At 34.5% G+C, this 21,962-nt stretch overlaps 1 protein-coding gene across 2 annotated transcripts in view; it reads right to left on the reverse strand.

Annotated features, from left to right (window-relative positions):
• The window catches only part of Klhl4 (kelch like family member 4), a 97,876-nt gene that overhangs the window by 20,657 nt on the left and 55,257 nt on the right, over nucleotides 1–21,962 (reverse strand). For both annotated transcript variants that reach the window (XM_021153114.3, XM_021153115.3), the window contains 4 exons: nucleotides 10,801–10,965; nucleotides 10,152–10,288; nucleotides 6,712–6,908; nucleotides 2,522–2,734 (listed from right to left, as the gene is read on the reverse strand). In XM_021153114.3, the coding sequence (XP_021008773.1) occupies nucleotides 2,522–2,734; nucleotides 6,712–6,908; nucleotides 10,152–10,288; nucleotides 10,801–10,965 (712 nt within the window). The remainder of the gene's footprint in view (nucleotides 1–2,521; nucleotides 2,735–6,711; nucleotides 6,909–10,151; nucleotides 10,289–10,800; nucleotides 10,966–21,962) is intronic.

A 21,962-nucleotide genomic window follows, 5' to 3' on the forward strand; every position in this document is an offset into this window, starting at 1 on the left:
AGGTACAGATTCAATATTGTGACTAACAAAACTACAGTAGTGTTAGTCACAGATTGAGTGAAGAATCCAAAACCTCATATGGAAACACAAAATACCACAAATAACCAATGAAATATTAAGCAAGAAGAATGCTAAGGCATCATAATATTCAATTTCAAATAGTAGTACAGAACCATTTAATGAAATAAACATGATTCTTATACAAAAATGAATACAATTATAGCACACACACACACACACACACACAGAGAGAGAGAGAGAGAGAGAGAGAGAGAGGGAGAGAAAGAGAGAGAGAGAGAGCCTATTCAAATTGGACAGCATAGAATACTGAGGATAAACTACTCTCCTAGAGCATAACTTTTGATAAACCTCTAAGTAGCAAAGATTTTTCTCCTCAGAACATGAATGGAGGGAATTCAGATACAGATACACATAAAAGCCTGTCTAAATTTCTACCTCTTATCTTACACTAATCAATTCTAAATGGATCAAGGACCTAAACAGAACAGCTGAAACTAAGAAATAGAGGGAAAAGATCTGAAAAAAAGTCCAAAGACTCAATAAACAGCAACATTAATTGAAGATTATGTAAAATAAATAAAAAATCTTCACAGAAAACAAGTGCAAAACATCTACAGAATACAAGATACAATTTGCCAACTGTACATTTAACAATGGTTAATATCTAGTATCCACAAAACCTCAGAACTTGAAATACCAAATACACAATTTATCCACCCAGTAAAAGGACAATGAATTGAAAAAAAAAAACCAGAAAATTGTCAAACTATAAACCACACATGGCCGACAAACATATGAAAAGAACTGTCAATATTCTTAGCCATCAAGGGAACACAAAATAAGACAATACTGCCATTCCTTCTCACTCCCATCTGAATGGACATCATCAATATATACCTGTAAGAATTTTTTTAAATTAAAATTACAAATTTAATAAATGACATATGTGGGAGATGTGGAAAGAAACCCTTGTACACTGCTTTTGCAAAAGTAAAGTGAACAAAGGAAATTAGCATGAAGTTTCCTCAAATATCTAGAATAAGAGCAACTATATAATCAATCTATACCATTCTAGGTATATGTATAAAGAAACCTAACTCAGCATTCTATGTAGACAGTTACCTGCTTACCCATAATCATTGCAATACAATTCACAAAATCCTCCAGATGGAATAAACCTGGAATCTCATCAACAGATACTGGATACAAGAAAATGGTGTTTCACTAATCAGTAAAGAGGGACTAGATAATACCATTTGCTAGATAATGAAGGAAGCTTAAGATCATTCTTAGTCTAAGAAACTAGTCATTAAGACAACCATCACTGTTCCCACTAATATACAGAATCTAGTATTTAGTTATATACATGTGTTTTTATGTGTGTGTGTTCCTTCTACTTTCATGTCATGTATATTTTTGAAAATAAAAGAAAGACAGGAGGAGGACCTGGAAGGTGTCAGTAAACTACCAACAAATTACAGTAGATGCACATGAAGATATGGAGATAATTTGATAAGGTGAGCCTTGGTTTTGTATGAAAATTAAAAAAATAAAAAATAGTGTCAGGCAAGTATTTTTCACTCAATTACAATTGGAGTAATAGCCACTTTAGAAAGCAAATTTGTCCTATTGTTTGGATTTACAATAACATTTATATCCACATACATATAAGTAACTAAGAGATGAAAATTAAAAGAGAAATTTTAATTTGATAGCATTTGTTTCAATGTTAACATTTAATTGGGGGAAAGTGTTATAAAATTTATTAATTTTGCATTAATCTTACAAGACCCCCATTTTCCAAAGTTAATGAATTTGAGTATTTTAGCTGATTCAATAAATACAAAATCTGTATTAACAACATATTATTCTGTATTATATATATCATATTGATTATTGATCAGTTTCCAACATAGATAAAATGTGGTTAACACAAATGTTGCAATTGAACAATAAATGAGCCAATCTTGAATCATCCTGAAGGACATTTATTTTTAGAATAATCTTTGTTATAATCCTTTAGTTCAGTATTTACAATGAGAAATCCATTATAATGAGTGCAACTGAAAGCACAGGAGCTGGCTTTCAATTACAGGAGATAATTGCCCATGTTCATAGGTATTATCCAGGATCTGACTCCTCCTAAAGCCCCTACAAAGCCGCTAGTTATGTTGATTATTACCACTTTGCTTAGAAGGTGAGTAGAAATAGAAAAGGAGCCCTAGTCATTTTCTTTGCCTGTTATAATGCTATTTAGTAAGAAAGGAAACTGAAACTAATGGATATAACAATGTTGGGGATCATCTGTAGGTTACTCTTTTAAGCTGCATTTCTTTTTTTCCATTATTAATACCCGTAATTGAAGACTCGTTTTCTATGAAGTGAATTCTCTATACGACATTATTATATAGTCTTTGAAAAAAATGTCAAATAATTATTGGTTTGCTGCCTACTGGTCATTTAGAAATCTAATTTACATTATCATGATAAAGTTCCATACCTGTGGTGAGAGTAATGGCAGTCTAATATAAGAAAGCAGCTTCGCCAGATCTCGTTGCCTAGCCTGAGCATCATGACCTACCCACTGCATAAGAGCATGGAAAATTGTTTCTTCATCGGGCACATTAATGTCATCGCTACACAGAAGTTTTGATATTTCATTAGCTGGAAGCAGCAGGAATTCTTGGTTCTTTATTACATCAATGAAGTGCTCCTAAAAAGAAACAACATCTGCTGATACAGTAGTTGAGGAGCTTCTTAATAAAACAAGAATACAAAATTACTATATTTTGTTAACTTCCACAAAGATCAGAACACATATTTTAATGCATCTTATGTCAAGTTTTCATTTATAATTGTCATATATTTCATTTGAAATCAAAGTATAAGCAACCATTCTCAATTTTTCACCAAGACATCACCATAATTTCTAGTTCTAAAATATTTTTGAAAAAATATTTCGAATATTTTTACAGGTGGATATCTCAAGTTTTAAGTGGAATAAAGTATTGTAATTTTTAGATGGAATTAAGCAGTTACATGTTTTCTGGGGACATCTTAAGAGTTATAGACTTACTCTAATGAGAAAAATGCAGTACAATCCCATATAATGGGCTGGAATTTCTTAACTCAAACATTAATCATAATGTTTATAGTTCAGATTATAGTAAACATGAGCTAAAATTATGCTTTCTACATTTTGCTCAATTGTGCAACTGTCTTTTCTAAGTGATAAGGTAATTGTAGAAATGTTGAGAAATAAATGAAACACTATAAAAATTAAAAGTATAATTAACTCTCACTGTTATTGGATGTTAATTCTGAAACTATTCTTCAAATAAAACTTTGAATACTGAGATGGAAAATTTCAGCATGTGAAACCTAATCAATGCTAAAGCGCATCACAGAGAAGTTTATTTAAAGGGCATCTATTAAAAATTATAGTAAGAATTAATTTTCATTGCTATTACTTCACAGTTGTTGCCTCATAAGAATACTGAAAACTGATGAGCAGCATACATTAGTGTAAACAGAAGTATATGTATTATGTTAAATGATTGGTGCATGTCACTGTGGAATTTAGTACTGTAGAGAGTAATCATCTTAAATAGTTTTATTTTGAACTTATTTTGAACCTAATGTACTTTTCATTTCGCAATTTGCCCCAAATTTTCTTGTATATTTTTGGTTAATCATTAATGGTACATAGCTAATTTCTAATAACTTTTATACATCAAAAGCAATTTTTAGTATATTCTGAGTACTCATATGACAGAGATAGATACTTTTGCATGTCAACTTCATGTATTTATCTGAGGAAGACTGTGGATGAAAACCACACAAATCAGTTTAGGTTTCCTTATTCTACCAACTCAACTATAATTTCTGCACATTATAATGCATTAGTGATTAACTTTGAGTCACCAGTAATGCATTGGTGTGACATTAAGGATAAAAATGAAAGCAATTCCCGTTGGAGTTCCTTCCCCTTGGACTCATTTACCCAAGAGCAACAATAGATTGGAATTCTCTATTTCATGTTCCCTCTGTGTTCTGTCCTATTTCTGTTGTATGAGTCTGAATCCATGCCTGAATATGTATTTGTGTCTGTTACTTTGTGTTTGTCTCCATGATACATTCTGTCTGCTGATGTCAAACAACTTTGCTTTTTATTTATTGAACATCATAGAAAATATCACATGGTGAAGGGATGGGATAATTTACAGAAAGTTTTAGGAGTTTTATAAGGTATTAAGTCACTGGCTCCAACTGGTCTCAAATGACCAAAGCAACAAACATCATTTTATGTCAACTGATAATCACACATTTGTTTCAACCTCTGTGTTAGGTTGTAGGAAGCTATTTTCAGCTTCTGTTTTTACTGCTCTCAATAAATAATGTAAAGCTGTCATCTGAATCAGAGGCATGGAACAGTATAGAACTTCAGTTTTGAAGTATGCATTATCTTATATTTTGAAAGTTGATTACAGGGAAAATCCAAAGGAAGTAAGGTTGGTTGTCACATTCTTCTATTAGAATCAGGCTAAATGAACAGTCTGAGTACACAGTAGGATTGCACTCTTAAGTCTTAAGTGTCTTCAAAGTGTGCTTTTAACTCTGGTTGTGAGGTCCAGCAAAAGCTACAGTCTCATAGAATGTAATATCTATTTTCATAATACTTCATATCCACCATAATTGAATACCTACATTGTCTACCAGTATTCATAGAAAGTAATTATTTGCATTCTATTCCTATTGATACAGAAATGTAAAAAAATACTGTAAGAAGCATTTTTTCTAATTCTATTGTATTCAGAATAGATGCTGATATTATTGGAATTAGTGTTAAGGGACAAAGCACTATTGCATTTTCATGGACATCCTGCTTTGACACTCAGTTTGAATAGCACAATGCAAAAAGGAAGACAAGTTCGTTTTGAGCAGCAAAAATAATTCAAGTTGTTTATCAGAATGTATTTTGTCTTCAAGAGCAAGATACCAGACAGGAAACTGTTAATACTTAGTTCAAGAATTTAAGCAATTTAACAGGAAGTTTTCATGTTTGGCTTTTATGGTAGGATTTACCTTTGACTTACATAACTGCTGTTCTTTTAAATTATATGGCAACTGTATTTAGGACACAGCAATATAAATAGCATGACTAAATAACACATTGTAAAATTTCAATGTGTGATAATGTGATTCTCCACACAATGGTATTGTTTCAAGATTGTATTTGAAACGTCAAATTCTGGGCAATGAGCTGGTAGGCATGGGAAATGAATGAAGAAGAATATTTACACACAAAAATTTAGAGATCTCAAATTCTATGTGCTAATATTTAGGAAAAATATGTCCTAAAAATTGTTAACTTGTATTGAATAATTCTACATTCAGTCATCTATTGTTCTCTAGTATATAATTGCCTCTTTTAAAATTTTCAGATGACTGGAGCAATTTCATTTTTCAAAGTATTTATTTTTGGATAAAGTTTTAAAGAGATCCATCTCTGTTGCAATCTTCTGCTTCAGACATTAAATAGCTCATTTTCTTTGTATCAGGGAAGCATTAGTAACCATAATAAAGATTTATACTTTATACTCAATGTTCATTTTTCCTTGAACCTCTCTAGTCTAAGTTTCATCTGAGTGTTATCTAATTAAATATGTTTTTATTCAGTACAAATTATAAATAATTACAATCTACTAACACGTTCACTTAATTCATTATAACTTGATAGAATTGAGATTTAGAAAATTCAATAAATAAACTGAAAATTATTTTGAACCAAACTAAAAAGGTTTTTCTGAGAAATAAATCCAATTCAATAAAATCATTTGTTTTAACTACTCTTGATCTGTTGCTATTTTCATATTTCTTTTCATCTCCTTTTCTTTCCTGAGACAGAATCTAAAGTATCTCAGTCTGGTCTCAGACTACTCTTTGTGAGTAGAGGATGACAAAGAACTGATGCTCCTGTCTCTAGAATACAGGCTAGAATGCAGATATTAGCCACCATGATCAGTTTATGAAAGACCTGTAAATTGAATACAGGGTATTGCACATCTAGGCAAATGCCCTACAATCTAAGCTGTATCGACAGTCTTAGTACTGTTTTCTTTTTTTTTTTAATTTAAACAATTTTTATTAGATATTTTATTCATTTACAATTCAAATGCTATCCTGAATGTCCCTTATACCCTCCCCCTACATTGCTCCCCAACCCACTCACTCCCACTTCCTGGCCCTGGCATTCCCCTGTGTTGGGGCATATAATCTTTTCAAGACCAAGGGCCTCTCCTCCCAATGATGGCACTTTTTAAACTGAGTAATGTTCAGTTTTAATAGAAATACCTATTTGTACAATATTACAAAATAAATTGATAATTCTGCAAGAAGTCAGAGAAGTAATGTTTTTTATTACTGTATATTCAATTATAAATACAGACCTGTTCAATTTAATAATAGCAATAGTTTAATTTTGTGAAGTTTAAAGACAATAATACATTTTTTAGTTCTAAAATGAAAAATGTTATTGAGTATTATTCAACTAAATAAAAATTTTTCTAATATATATTATGTACAACTTATCTGAAAACTATGTAAGTTTATATAGGTTTTCAGGTTTTCAGTTTTATCAGAGAAAGTATATATTATTACAATAAATTAATTTTAAACAAATGATTTTACCATGGCATACTTATGTGCCACATTCTGAAGCTCCATACAGCCCTGTGCATCTCCAAATGAGCGAATCCCTAGGCAGTTTGAAGGGTGAAGCTGCTTTATGAGGAAATTGCAGCAAACATCAATGACCTGAGTCAGCTGTAAGAGACAGGCTGCTGACAGCAAATTTTCAATGGTGTCTTCTCTCAGTTGCAGCACACCTAAATGGATTGGATTAGTAAAGAATGATTACACATCACATAAAATAGAGCACCAATATGTTACATAACATTTTTGTTGCTTTTTATATAGCATCTATGCCTTTTAATGTTCAGTAACTTCACTAGGAATATAGTTTAAGACTTAGAAATACAAAGGTATTTTTTGTGCATATACATAAATGAGGGAAAAGCCATCAGAGAAGATTATGCAAAATAACTATAACAAATCAATAGTGAATATTGTAAGGAATGGTAACTGAGCATTTTCTTATTGACTTAAAGCATTACTTCAATTTTATATTAATCATTCCATATTTTATATGTACACTTTGATTTTATACAATTTTAAATTGTTAATCATATATAAATGAAGCTGGGAAACCTCACATTGTGAGCTAAGAAATACAATGTCATATTTTCTAAAGATAAAATTGGTCATATTAGGTATGGTGACCATTTTTGTAGGGACATAGATCTTGATAAAAAAGACACATACACATATTTTTATGTCTTTTTGCTTGTACATTTATTATATGATAAGGTTACCTTAGCCTGAGTATTATTCTCAGAATTACCTCTGACAGTGTCTCAAAATAAAGAAAATATTGCAAAGTGTTCACAAATGAATACTGTTCATTTGCATTGACATTTTGGCATTTGGCACTTACAAAGTTATCATAAGCAATTAAAATCACATGTTTATTATGCTCTATCCATTATGTTTTCACAAGCATTACTGATATCTTATTTGTAAACACATCTTCAAATAAAATATATCCTTATGTTTTGTAATTTTAGCCAAGTTACAGAAGTTGTGAGCATTGTTTCAAATGATTTTCATAGACAATATTGTTCTTAAAAGTAATTTTTCATTCTAAAAATTATTACATGATTTCCATGGCCATAAATAAAACAGGAATATGCATTGGTATTTGTTCTATTTATTTCAAACTATAATATAGTAGATGTGTGCAGTACATATACACATTTGCTTGTCATTTCTTTAATTGGGATTTAAAAGGGGATTGCTGTGAATATATCATAAAACAATAGTTATAAGCAAATCCTATATTTTTAAATTGCCAATTTCCCTAAATTCTTTCACCTTTAGAACCATATGCAAAACAGTCTTTTGCAGTAGGTTTCCATCAAGTAGCATGATATTTAAAAATTCATTGCTATTGGGGCATCTATCAGTGCATCCTTCATGCTTCCTTACCAATTAACAGCCCATATTATGTATCTAAATAATCTACTATAGTTTTCAACAATTTAGAAATAGTCATATTTTTCTTTCTATTTCTCTGTTGTCAACTTTATCATGTCAATTGAAATTTTTATGTGTTGTTGAACTTGAAGTTTTATTGAGACTTTTTGCATTTATGTTCATCATGAAATTTGGCCTATGGTTTTTATTTTATGTGTATGAGTTCCATTTTGGTATTTATTTGCATAACACTTCATAAAATGAGTTTAGTAGAAATTCCTTTTCTTTATATTTTGTAGAATCATACAAGAAGTTTTGTTATTAGTATTTCTTTAAACTCAATGGTGAATGATATTCACTGTTTAGGCTATTTAAATTATATTGTTTGGTGCTTTTATTTTATCAATGTCAATATTCGTTTGAGATTGCCCATGTTTTGCTTTTTTCACATTATCTTGGAGTAATTTCGGTAATTCTTGTGTGTTCATAAATTAATTTCCTTTAGATTTTCCAACTTATTGAAATATATGTTTTCAAATATACTCTAATGATTCTCAATTTGATTGGTATATACTGCTATGGTTCCCCTTTCCTCTCTAGTTTTATTGAACTTGTTTAGATTTTTAAACACCCAACTCGTTTATTTCATTGATCCTTTGCCACATATTAGTCTTATCTATTTAATTAATGTCTTTTCTGATCTTAAGCATTGTTTCCTGATGACTACAATTTAAAGTGAATTGTGATACCAATAATGTACCTTAAATTGCTTATTTAAGACCTCTTAACTTTTTTTATTAGATATTTTCTTTATTTACATTTCAAATGCTATCCAGAAAGTTCACTATACCCTCCCCCAACCCCCGCCCTGCTCCCCTACCCACACACTCCCACTTCTTGGCCATGGCATTCCCCTGTACTGGGAAATATAAAGTTTGCAAGACCTAGGAGACTCTCTTCCCAATGATGGCCGACTAGGCCATCTTCTGGTACATATGCAGCTAAAGACATGAGCACTGGGGGTACTGGTTCGTTCATATTGTTGTTCCACCTATAGGGTTGCAGACCCCTTCAGCTCCTTGGGTACTTTCTCTAGCTCCTCCATTGGTGGCCCTGTTTTCCATGCAATAAATGACCGTGAGCATCCACTTCTGTATTTGCCATGCACTGGCATAGCCTCACACGAGATGGCTGTATCAGGGTCCTTTCAGCAAAATCTTGCTGGCATATGCAAGAGTGTCTGAGTTTGGTGACTGATTATGGGATGGATACCCATGGAAGGAGTTACAGATACAAAGTTTGGAGCTAAGTCGAAAAGATGGACCATCTCTTTAACTTTTTTATGTAGACATGTATAGTGAAAAGTTGTTCTTTGAACTGCTCCATTTTCTCTTACTCTTTCTCATATGCAATGTTTCCATTTTCCTTTAAATGTAGAATATTTTAACTTCCATCATGATTATCTGTGATGATACATTAAACATTCAATAATCTGTGATGTGAAATGTCCATGTATTCATATAGTTTCTGTGATTCTTTTGTTCATTTCTAGTTTTAATTAATTGTAATCGGATAGATGCTATGTTTGTTTTTATAACTGCTCTAATATTTTGATGAATTATTCATGTTGAAGAGTTAACAACTGGCTATAACTCCACCTCCAGGATCCAGTAATCTCTTTGGCCTTTGGGGGCCCTTCCACTCAGATATACAACCTCTCAAAAAATACAGATAATTAAAAAGAATAAAAAATAATAACAATACTGCTATCCCATACAGGATACATTCTTGTATTCTTATGTTAAAATAGCTCTCTGCTTTCATGGTAGTAATATTCAACAGCATACTCTTTATAATTTGTATTATGGTGATTAATATATTATTTTGTCCTTTTTTCTTTTCATGCTTTTAGAAAGTGATTTAACTGCTATATTTTATATTTTCGGTTTTTGTAGCATTAATATTAGTTAATACACATTGAAACACATCCTCTATAATGTAGAGTTAACATTAGTTAGTACACATTGGGGGCTTACCTGTATAAGCATACTGCACTAAAGAATTCAGTGCGTTTGGATCTACTCCTTCTATTTTGACCTCTTCTTGTCTGGCTTCAAGCACATCATTAGTAAACATTGCAGCAAAATAATCAGACACAGCACTGAGAACCAATCTAGAAATTGGAAGGTTAAATCAATACTTATTGTTAGTCAACAGCATCACAAATAATCATGCAGAGCTTTCAACATGTTTTTAAAACTTATCAGTATACTTTCTCCATAAAAGTTTAAAATTGCCACTCATGTGTGAAAATGCCTTTAATGCCAGGGCATGTGAGGCCAATATAGGCAGATTCTCTGAGTTCCAGGTGAGCCTGGTATATATAACAAATTCCAGGCCAGACTAGGTTATGTAGTAAGCCCCTGCCTTAAAACAAACATAAAAAATATCACGATTTATTAAGTTGCACGGGTGTTAGAAAGGACAATTAAATAGGCTGACCTTTTTAGGGTTTGTGTTATTTTGTTATCATCTAAATTGCCAACTTTGCATCTATTGAACATAGGACAAGAAAATATTAACATTTCAAAGTAGAAAATGATTCCCCAGTGGCCTAATTTTTACTCAGCTTATCAATTCTTCCTCATTCATACTTGTGCCCTGTGAATATATAAGGGTATTTACCGGTGAGCTGGGATTTTAAGAGGTCCAGCAATAAGTAGCACATCACACAGTTTTCTCTCTTTCAAATAGCTTTCCATTTTACAGAGAGTGTAATCTGCATGGCTTCGAGAACGGTAGTGATCATCAGAACTGGTGGTCATTTGTTCAGGTTCCTCAACACATGATCTGAAAGTTAAGTGAAAATGAGCATAAAATTAACTGTATAATTTTTTACACATTTCAACTTTCTCCTAATTAATATCTATGCATCTAGTGGAAACCCAGTCAACAATTCTATATAAAACATATTGAGCAAATTACATTAAAATTTGCATTCTAATAATAAATATGTCACTATTATTACTGCCTCAACTTTTCAACTTCCATTCAAATGGAAAGTCATTGTATTTTTATTCAGGACAAAACTACAACTATGTATGTGTCAATCTAATATTTATGTGTATAAAGTTAATCAACAAATATCACTCCATTTTGTGCTATTTCTTTAGTGTTTTTACATAAATTCAAAATAATATTTTCAGTCATATGTACTAGGTACTTATGTCAAAATATGTTTTTAAAAATTAATTTAAAGTTTTTTGTACAATATAAATTGATTATATTCTTTCCTCTCCTTTAATCTATCCCCAGCTTCCCTACCACCCAACTTCAAACTATTCTCTCTCTGTCTCTGTCTCTGTCTCTATCTGTCTTTCTCTCTCCCTCTTTCTCTTTCTCACTCTTTCTCTCTCTCTCTTTCTCTCTCTCTTTCAAAAAGAAAAGAAGACACAAACAAAAAAAGACAAACTTAAAATAGAAAAACAAAGAAGAGAAAAAAGTATCAAAACCAAAACCAAAACTTAGCACAGGAAAACTTTGAGACTGTATTATTATCATTATTATTGTTATTATATGTTTGTTTGGTTTTTGTGCCAACTAGTCCCGGTACTCCTGGACATGGAGCTTGCCCTGGTTGTGACACTCCATTGGAGTAGCCTGATTTTACTTTTCCCAACAGGTATTAATTTCAAATATCTATTTCATTAGCAGTAACACTTAATGTTCATTTCCCCTTCTAAGTGTTGGGATTTTGTCTGGTTTGAACCTGTGCAGGTTTTATACATATTCTCATAATCCATTTAAATTCATATATGAATCAATTCTTTTGTGTCTTGAAGAAGCTGATTCCTTGGAATAATCCATGATGTCTGGCCCTTACAATCTTGATGACCATACCCTCAAGGTAATATACCTTCTTTTTTAATACAATAGTATCAGAAAACAACTATGTATATTTCCATCATGAATATCCATTCTTCATTATTTAGTATTTAGACACATATTGACTATAATTGTACATAATTTGACTATAATGGTCATGAAATTTATATCAGTTAAAGCTGATTTTAAATATTCACCAATGATGAAATTAAAATACCTACAGAATCAAACAGGCTTTTATTTAGAAGATGCTTTAAAGTTTGCTCGTTGGATTTACTCATTAAAATATATAACTTGTTAAATTTCTGTTCATGTAGACCTCAAATACAGACAATTGTCAACATGCAGCTTGACTTTTCCAGCTTTCTTTGGGACAGGCAACAGGAGCTAACGCATCAATCTAGAGTCTAAAAGGACATGTGTTGATCTGTATACAGAGTCATTTCGTATTACCTACAGGGGGGGAGGCATTCACAACTTTTTCTATTTCCTCTTTGTAGAATCACCACCCCTTACATATTCTCAATCTACTTATGACACTAATAAAGTTGACAACAGGTAGACTCGAAAATAACCATGTCTGAACATCCTGGAGCCTGCCACTGAAGCTCAGTATACAAGTAAACAAAAAGCCTTCAGTAACTAGCGGTATAAGGGAACTTTGGACTCTGAAGAGCATGACAGTAGGTACCTACCACTACTGGGCATATACCCAGAAGATACTCCAACCTGTAGTAAGGACACATGCTTCACTATGTTCATAACAGCCTTATTTATAATAGCCAGAAGCTGGAAAGAACCCAGATGTCCCTCAACACAGGAATCGATACAGAAAATGTGGTACATTTACACAATGGAGTACTATTCAGCTATTAAAAACAATGGATTTTTAAAATTCTTAGCCAAAGGGATGCATCTGGAGGATATCATCCTGAGTGAGATAACTCAATCACAAGAGAATACACATGATATGCACTCATTGATAAGCGGATATTAGCCCAGAAACTTAGAATATCTAAGATACAATTTGCAAAACACATGAAACTCAAGAAGAAGGAAGACCAAAGTGTGGATACTTCATTCCTTCTTAGAACGGGAAACAAAATACCCAAGGAAGGAGTTACAGAGACAAAATATGGAGCTGAAACAGAAGGAAGGACCATCCAGAGACGGCCCCACCCGGGAATCCATCTCATATACAACCACTAAACCCAGTCACTATTGCACATGGCAGCAAGATTTTGCTGACATGACCCTGATATAGCTCTCTCTTGTGAGGCTATACCAGTGCCTGGCAAATACAGAAGTAGATGCTCACAGTCACCTATTGTATGGAACACAGGGCCCCTAATGAAGGAGCTAGAGAAAGTACCCAAGGAGATAAAGGGTTCTGCAACCCTATAGGAGGAACAACAATATGAACTAACCAGTACCCCCCAGAGCTTTGTCTCTAGTTGCATATGTAGCAGAAGATGGCCTAGTTGGCCATCAATGGGAGGAGAGGGCCTTGGTCTTGGGAAGATCATATGCTCCAGTATAGGGGAAATGCCAGGAATAGGAAGTGGGAGTGGGTGGGTTGTGGCACAGGGCAGGGGGAGGGTTTAGGGGACTTTCGGGATAGCATTTGAAATGTAAATGAAGAAAATATCTAATTAAAAAGGAATTTGAAATAACAAAAATATATGGAGTGTAAATAAATAAATGAAAAAATAAAAGACAAAATGAATATAATTTAAACCAACAAATATGATTTTCTTTTCTGTGAATGTCCTGAATCAGTTTTTGAAAAATAATTTCTGCATTGAATTGATTTTTTTATTAATATCTTTTCTAACTCTCACTGCCTTCTCTTAATCCCTCTCCAATATCTTGCTTACTTACTTCTCAACCAGCTCCCTGCCTACATTTGCTAGTTTTGGTTCAAGATATTTTATTACTTCCTTTCTTCTAATTATTTAATTCACATTAATATGTCAATTGAGCATTTGGTGTCTAATTGTTTTTACTAATAGAGTGGAACATTCTTAATGGAAAGGCATGAATATTTTGAATTTTTTGGGCAGGCATCATTTTATTCTGAGTTTACATTACACCAATTTGGTTAAAGAAACAAATCTTTTCTTTAAATACCATTTCAGATTTTTGCTCAGATATAGTGATTTGAAATACATTTTATTTCTGTCATATAGATTTTAAAGCTTAACAATCCTACAAAGATAAATCCCACATAAGTGTATAATACTTTATGTAAGTACCACAAGCTAAGCAGTTGCCTCACTGGAAAAAAGTCTATGTTTAGTGACTTTAAGAAACTAGGGATTGGAGAGATGTGAAGATGAAAGTGTAACATCCTATATATATAGTACATATATAACAAAATTCAATGTATATGTCATTACTATTTGAGAAAATGTCAGGATCAACAAGATAGATAAACCCTTAGCCAGATTCACTAGAGGACACAGGGAAAGCATTCTAATTAACAAAATCAGAAATGAAAAAGGAGACATAACAACAGATCCTGAAGACATCTAAAACATCATCAGATCCTTCTACAAAGGCTATACTCAACAAAACTGGAGAACCTGGATGAAATGGAGAAGTTTCTAGACAGATACCAGGTACCAAAGTTGAATCAAGATCAGGTTAATGATCTAAACAGCCCTATATCCCCCAAAGAAATAGAAGCAGTCATTAATAGTTTCCCAACCAAAAAAAGCCCAGGACCAGATGGGTTTAGTGCAGAGTTCTATCAGACCTTCAAAGAATATCTAATCCCAGTTCTTCACAAACTATTCCACAAAATAGAAACAGAAGGTACTCTACCCAACTCATTCTATGAAGCCACAATTACTCTGATACCTAAACCACAAAAAGACTCAACAAAGATAGAAAACTTCAGACCAATATCCCTTATGAATATTGATGCAAAAATCATCAATAAAGTTCTTGCTAACCGAATCCAAGAACACATCAAAACAATTATCCATCCTGACCAAGTAGGTTTCATCCCAGGGATGCAGGGATGGTTCAATATATGGAAATCCATCAACGTAATCCAGTATATAAACAAACTCAAAGACAAAAACCACATGATCATCTCTTTAGATGCTGAGAAAGCATTTGACAAGATCCAACACCCATTCATGATAAAAGTCTTGGAAAGATCAGGAATTCAAGGCCCATACCTAAACATGATAAAAGCAATCTACAACAAACCAGTAGCTAACATCAAAGTAAATGGTGAGAAGCTTGAAGCAATCCCACTAAAATCAGGGACTAGACAAGGCTGTCCACTCTCTCCATACCTATTCAACATGGTACTTGAAGTCCTAGCCAAAGCAATTCGACAACAAAAGGAGATCAAAGGGATACAAATTGGAAAAGATGAAGTTAAAATATCACTTTTTGCAGATGATATGATAGTATATATAAGTGACCCTAAAAATTCCACTAGAGAACTCCTAAACCTGATAAACAGCTTTGGTGAAGTAGGTGGATATAAATTTAATTCAAACAAGTCAATGGCCTTTCTCTACCCAAAGAATAAACAGGCAGTAAAGGAAATTAGGGAAACAACACCCTTCTCATTAGTCACAAATAATATAAAATATCTTGGCATGACTCTAACTAAGGAAGTGAAAGATCTGTATAATAAAAACTTCAAGTCTCTGAAGAAAGAAATTATAGAAGATCTCAGAAGATGGAAAGATCTCCCCTGCTCATGGATTGGCAGGATCAACTGTAAAAATGGCTATCTTGCCAAAAGCAATCTACAGATTCAATGCAATCCCCATCAAAATTCCAACTCAAATCTTCAACAAATTAGAAAGTGCAATCTGCAAATTCATCTGGAATAACAAAAAACCTAGGATAGCAAAAATCTTCTCAAGGATAAAAGAACCTCTGGTGGAATCACCATGCCTGACCTAAAGCTTTACTACAGAGCAATTGTGATAAAAACTGCGTGGTACTGGTATAGTGACAGACAAGTAGACCAATGGAATAGAATTGAAGACCCAGATATGAACCCAAACACCTATGGTCACTTGATCTTCGACAAGGGAGCTAAAACCATCCAGTGGAAGAAAGACAGCATTTTCAACAAATGGTGCTGGCACAACTGGTTGTTATCGTGTAGAAGAATGCGAATCGATCCATTCCTATCTCCTTGTACTAAGGTCAAGTCTAAGTGGATCAAGGAACTTCACATAAAACCAGAGACACTGAAACTTATAGAGGAGAAAGTGGGGAAAAGCCTTGAAGATATGGGCACAGGGGAAAAATTCTTGAATAGAAGCTTGTCTTGTGCTGTAAGATCGAGTATTGACAAGTGGGACCTCATGAAACTGCAAAGCTTCTGCAAGGCAAAAGACACCATCAATAAGACAAAAAGACCACCAACAGATTGGGAAAGGATCTTTACCTATCCTAAATCAGATAAGGGACTAATATCCAATATATATAAAGAACTCAAGAAGGTGGACTCCATAAAATCAAATAACCCCATTAAAAAATGGGGCTCAGAACTGAACAAATAATTCTCACCTGAGGAATACCGAATGGCAGAGAAGCACCTGAAAAAATGTTCAACATCCTTAATCATCAGGGAAATGCAAATCAAAACAACCCTGAGATTCCACCTCACACCAGTCAGAATGGCTAAGATCAAAAATTCAGGTGACACCAGATGCTGGCGAGGATGTGGAGAAAGAGGAACACTCCTCCATTGTTGGTGGGATTGCAAGCTTGTACAACCACTCTGGAAATCAATCTGGCGTTTCCTCAGAAAATTGGACATAGTACTACCGGAGGATCCAGCAATACCTCTCCTGGGCATATATCCAGAAAATGTCCCAACCGGTAAGAAGGACACATGCTCCACTATGTTCATAGCAGCCTTATTTATAATAGCCAGAAGCTGGAAAGAACCCAGATGCCCCTCAACAGAGGAATGGATACAGAAATTATGGTACATTTACACAATGGAATACTACTCAGCTATTAAAAAGAATGAATATATGAAATTCCTAGCCAAATGGATGGACCTGGAGGGCATCATCTTGAGTGAGGTAACACAATCACAAAGGAACTCACACAATATGTATTCACTGATAAGTGGATATTAGCCTAAAACTTAGGATACCCAAGATATAAGATACAATTTGCTAAAAGCATGAAACTCAAGAAGAATGAAGACCAAAGTGTGGACACTGTGCCCCTTCTTAGAATTGGGAACAAAACACCCATGGAAGGAGTTATAGAGACAAAGTTTGGAGCTGTGATGAAAGGATGGACAATCTAGAGACTGCCATATCCAGGGATCCATCCCATAATCAGCTTCCAAACACTGACACCATTGCATACACTAGCAAGATTTTGCTGAAAGGACCCAGATATAGCTCTCTCTTGCGATACTATGCTGGGGCCTAGCAAACACAGAAGTGGATGCTCACAGTCAGCTATTGGATGGATTACAGGGCCCCAAATGGAGGAGCTAGAGAAAGTATGCAAGGAGCTAAAGGGATCTGCAACCCTGTAGGTGCAACAACATTATGAACTAACCAGCACCCCGGAGCTCTTGTCTCTAGCTGCATATGTATTGAAAGATGGCCTAGTCGGCCATCACTGTAAAGAGAGGCCCATTGGACTTGCAAACTTTATATGCCCCAGTACAGGGGAACCCCAGGGCCAAAAGAATGGGAATGGGTGGGTAGGGAAGTGGGGGGGTATGGGGGACTTTTGGCATAGCATTGGAAATGTAATTGAGGAAAATACGTAATAAAAAAAATAAAAGAAAAAAAAAAGAAAAAAATGTCAGGAAAGAAGCAATCAAGCCACTGCTACCGTGAACAAAGCCAGAGCATTTTCCTAACTTGATCTTGGTAGTTTTCTGGAGCTCATTTTAGAATGGAATCTATAGCATTAGACTCTCTATCCTTCAGGATCTTCTAACTGCAGTTTGTAACATGGGGGTGGGGAGCATAAGGGGTCAAGAAAAGCATAGCTATATGTTGTATAAATTATGTTGAACAAATAATTTTATCATTCCAAGCATTCATTTTATCTTACAAATTTTGAATGAAAATATTAAAGCTTCCTATCCTGGGAACTTCACTGGTTCTTGGTGCAGAGTTCACTTTGCTCCTTTCTGTGGACCTTTCTCTGCTTCCCTTCTAGCCTATTCCTTTTCTTTTGATTCAGCCACAGGTATGCAAAAACATCTCCTACCAGGGAACCCCATTGGCCACACTGTGCTACAGCTCAGATAGGTGATTTTCATTATCCTTTTCTTCAGATCTCTCCAGTCTCAACCATAGTACTGTGGCAGACTGCTTACAGGTGGCATTCCTCTCACTGCAGGTTTACTCCATGGGGAGTGTATATCTAAGAGAGGAGCCAGCTTGACTCTTCTGAAGACCTTTTCAACCCTAGCTTGTAGTCCATCTCCATTGCCTTGAATCAGCTGCTGATTTCTAGAAACATCTTTCCTCCCTCTCTCTCTCTCTCTCTCTCTCTCTCTCTCTCTCTCTCTCTCTCTCTCTCTCTCTCTCTTTCTTTCTTTCTTTCTTCCCTATTATATTTAATCTATTTTCACTTCAAATGTTATACCCTTTCCCGGTTTCCCCTCCAGAAATGCCCTATCCCATCATTCCTCTCCCTGCTTCTATGAGGGTGCTCCCCCACCCACCTACCCACTCCAGCCTCACTGCCAAGGGCCTCTCCTCCCACTAGAGGCCCCCAGTTGCCACACCTGGCTGGCACTCAGGTAGGCAACTCACTGAGCTTCATGTCATTAATTGTGATTACTTCAGTCTCATCCTCAGCACCTGCTTACAGATGACTCTTCCAAACCTTGTTAGAGAAAAATACAATCTATTTAATAAACAGTCCTGATGGAATTGGATAAGCACTTGCAGAAGAATAATATAATGCAGTTCTTATAACTTTCATGAAATTGAATTTAAAGTGAATCAAAGACCTTAGTATAAAGTCTGAAGTATGAAAACTGCTGAAGAAAAATATTCAGGAAATAGATTTAGGTAGGAGAGTTCTAAATAGAACCCCAACAAAATAGAAAACGGCCATAATAACTAACAAACACAGCAAAATTAAAAAGCACAGCAAAAGAAACACTTTTAAGAAAGAACATAATACATAATGGGAGAATACATAATGGGAGAAAATCTTTGCCGTTTATACTTTAAACAAAGCCTTAGTATATAGAATTCAATGAATAACAAAAATGAACAAAATATATGCTCATCAACTCTACATATTCAAAAGAAGAAATACAATAAATATTCCTAGAAATGTTCAATATCCTTAACCATAGCAAAATTCAAGTTAAAACTAATTTGCATTTCTACCCTACCGCAGTCAGATGTCTCTCATCATAAAAAAAATTTAAAATAAAACAAAACAAGCCAGAAAACAAACCAAAGAGGACAAACATGCTATTAAAGTTAGGAGAAAGAGAAACATTTGTTCAATGCTAGTGGGAATGTAAAATGATGCAGTTACTACAGAAATCAGAATATGCTTCTGCAGAAGAATTTTTATCAACAGTATTGGACATCATGTACTGTACTTCTATCTTACTATAGAAAATGTGACCACTGGTGCTATAATGACTTACATAGGAATAAACAAACATTTCTCATTGGCTATAAGGCCACTACCACAGGAGAGAGTTCATATCTGCTGCTGTAAACCAAGTCATATGCACATGCATATCCATATCACAAGCTTGACTTGTGCCAGTGAAATAATAGTAATAATAGTAACAATAATTTCAATCACAATAATAATAGTATTAGTGATGATGATGATGATGATAAAAAACACAGTTAAACACCTTAATATAAGGTTGACTTATGAGTCAGTTATGGCCCTTTTTGTAGTATATATCCAAATAAACTTATATCTTACCACAGAGATACCTGTGCATATGTATTTGTTTGTGCTCAGTTCATAATAGCAAGAAAATGAATTCAAACTGCTTGCCTAACAAGAGATGAATGGATGATTTTACGTGAACATTTTATCCAAGGAATTTTATTTATCCACAGAGAATTATGAAGTTTTCAGGAAAATAGACATTAGGCAGATAAGCATATGAAATAACTTAACAACCTGGAATCCCACAGGCACTCCACTTATGCCCTTGACAGCCTACAAACTAAATCTCTATACACTCTGGATGCCTCCCTGTATACCTGATTACAACCTAGGGCCCCCACTTGTACTAAAGTCAGTTATAACCTTCCTTAAACAATTGAATAAATTTCTTGCCCCTGAGTTGGGGCTGATCCACAGCCCGCTGTGCATGGTCCCTCCAGGAGAGATCATAAGCCCCAGTAGAGGGGAATGCCAGAGCCAGGAAAAGGGGGTAGGTGGGTTGGGGAGCAGGGTGGGAGAGGGTATAGGGGACTTTGGGGATAGTATTTGAAATGTAAATGAAGAAACTAATAAAATGCCTTAATACCTCTAATAAAAATGCCTTAAAACCTTAAAAAAACTTCAGTGAAGTAGCTGGATATAAAATTAACTCAAACGAATTAGTGGTCTTTCTCTACACAAAGGATAAACAGGCTGAGAAAGAAATCAGGGAAGCAACACCCTTCACAATAGTCACAAATAGCATAAAATGATTTGGTGTGACTCTAACTAAGGAAGTAAAAGATCTTCATGATAAGAGTTTCAAGTCTCTGAAGAAAGAAATCAAAGGAGAGCTCAGAAGATGAAAAGATCTCCCATGGTCATGGATTGGCAGGATTAATATAGTACAAATGGCTATATTGCCAAAAGCAATCTACAGATTCAATGCAATCCCCATGAAAATTCCAACTCAATTTTTCACAGAGTTTGAAAGGGCAATTTGCAAATTCATCTGGAATAACAAAAACCTAGGATAGCAAAAACTCTTCTCAATGATAAAAGAACTCTGCTGGAATCACCATGTCTGACCTAAAGCTGTACTACAGAGCAATTGTGGTAAAAGCTGCATGGTACTGGTACAGACAGGTAGATCAATAGAATAGGATTGAAGATCCAGAAATGAACCCACACACCTATGGTCACTTGACCTTTGACAAAGGAGCTAAAACCATCCAGTGGAAAAAGGACAGCATTTTTAACAAATTGTGCTGGCTCAAATGAGAGTTAGCTTGCTTCAACATCCTTAGTCATCAGAGAAATGCAAGTCAAAAGAACCCAAGATTCTACCTCATACCACTCAGAATGGCTAAGATCAAAAACTCAGGTGACAGAAGATGCTGGCTAGGTTGTGGAGAGTGAGGAACACTCCTGTATTGCTGGTGGGATTGCAAGCTGGTACACTCTGAAAATCAGTTGGGCAGTTCCTCAGAAAATTAGACATAGTATTACCTGAGGACCCATTAATACCACTCTTGGGCATATACCCAGAACATGCCCCAACATGTAATAAGGACACATGCTCCACTAAATTCATAGCACCCTCATTTATAGTAGTGGGAAGTTGGAAAGAACCCAGATGTCCCTCAACAGAGGAATGGATACAGAAAATGTGGTACATTTACACAATGGAGTACTATGCAGTTATTAAAAACAAAGAAATCATGAAATTCTTTTAAAAAATGGATTGATTTGGAGCATATCATCCTGAGTGAGGTAACCCATTCACAAAAGAATACACATGATATGCACTCACTGATAAGTGGGTATTAGCCCAGAATCTCGGATTACTCATGATACAATTTGCAAAACACATGCAACTCAAGGAGAAGGAAGACGAACGTATGGATACTTCGATCCTTCTTAGAAAGGAGAACAAAATACCCATGGAAGGAGTTTCAGAGGCAAAGTGTGTGGCAGAGACTGAAGTAATGACCATCCAGAGACTGCCCCCCTGAGGATCCATCCCATATACTATTACCAATCCCAGACACTTTTGTGGACACCAACAAGTGCTTGCTGAC

Source organism: Mus caroli, unplaced genomic scaffold, assembly GCF_978045245.1.
Source record: "Mus caroli unplaced genomic scaffold, Mus_caroli_1 scaffold_5, whole genome shotgun sequence".
Classification (NCBI taxonomy): domain Eukaryota; kingdom Metazoa; phylum Chordata; class Mammalia; order Rodentia; family Muridae; genus Mus; species Mus caroli.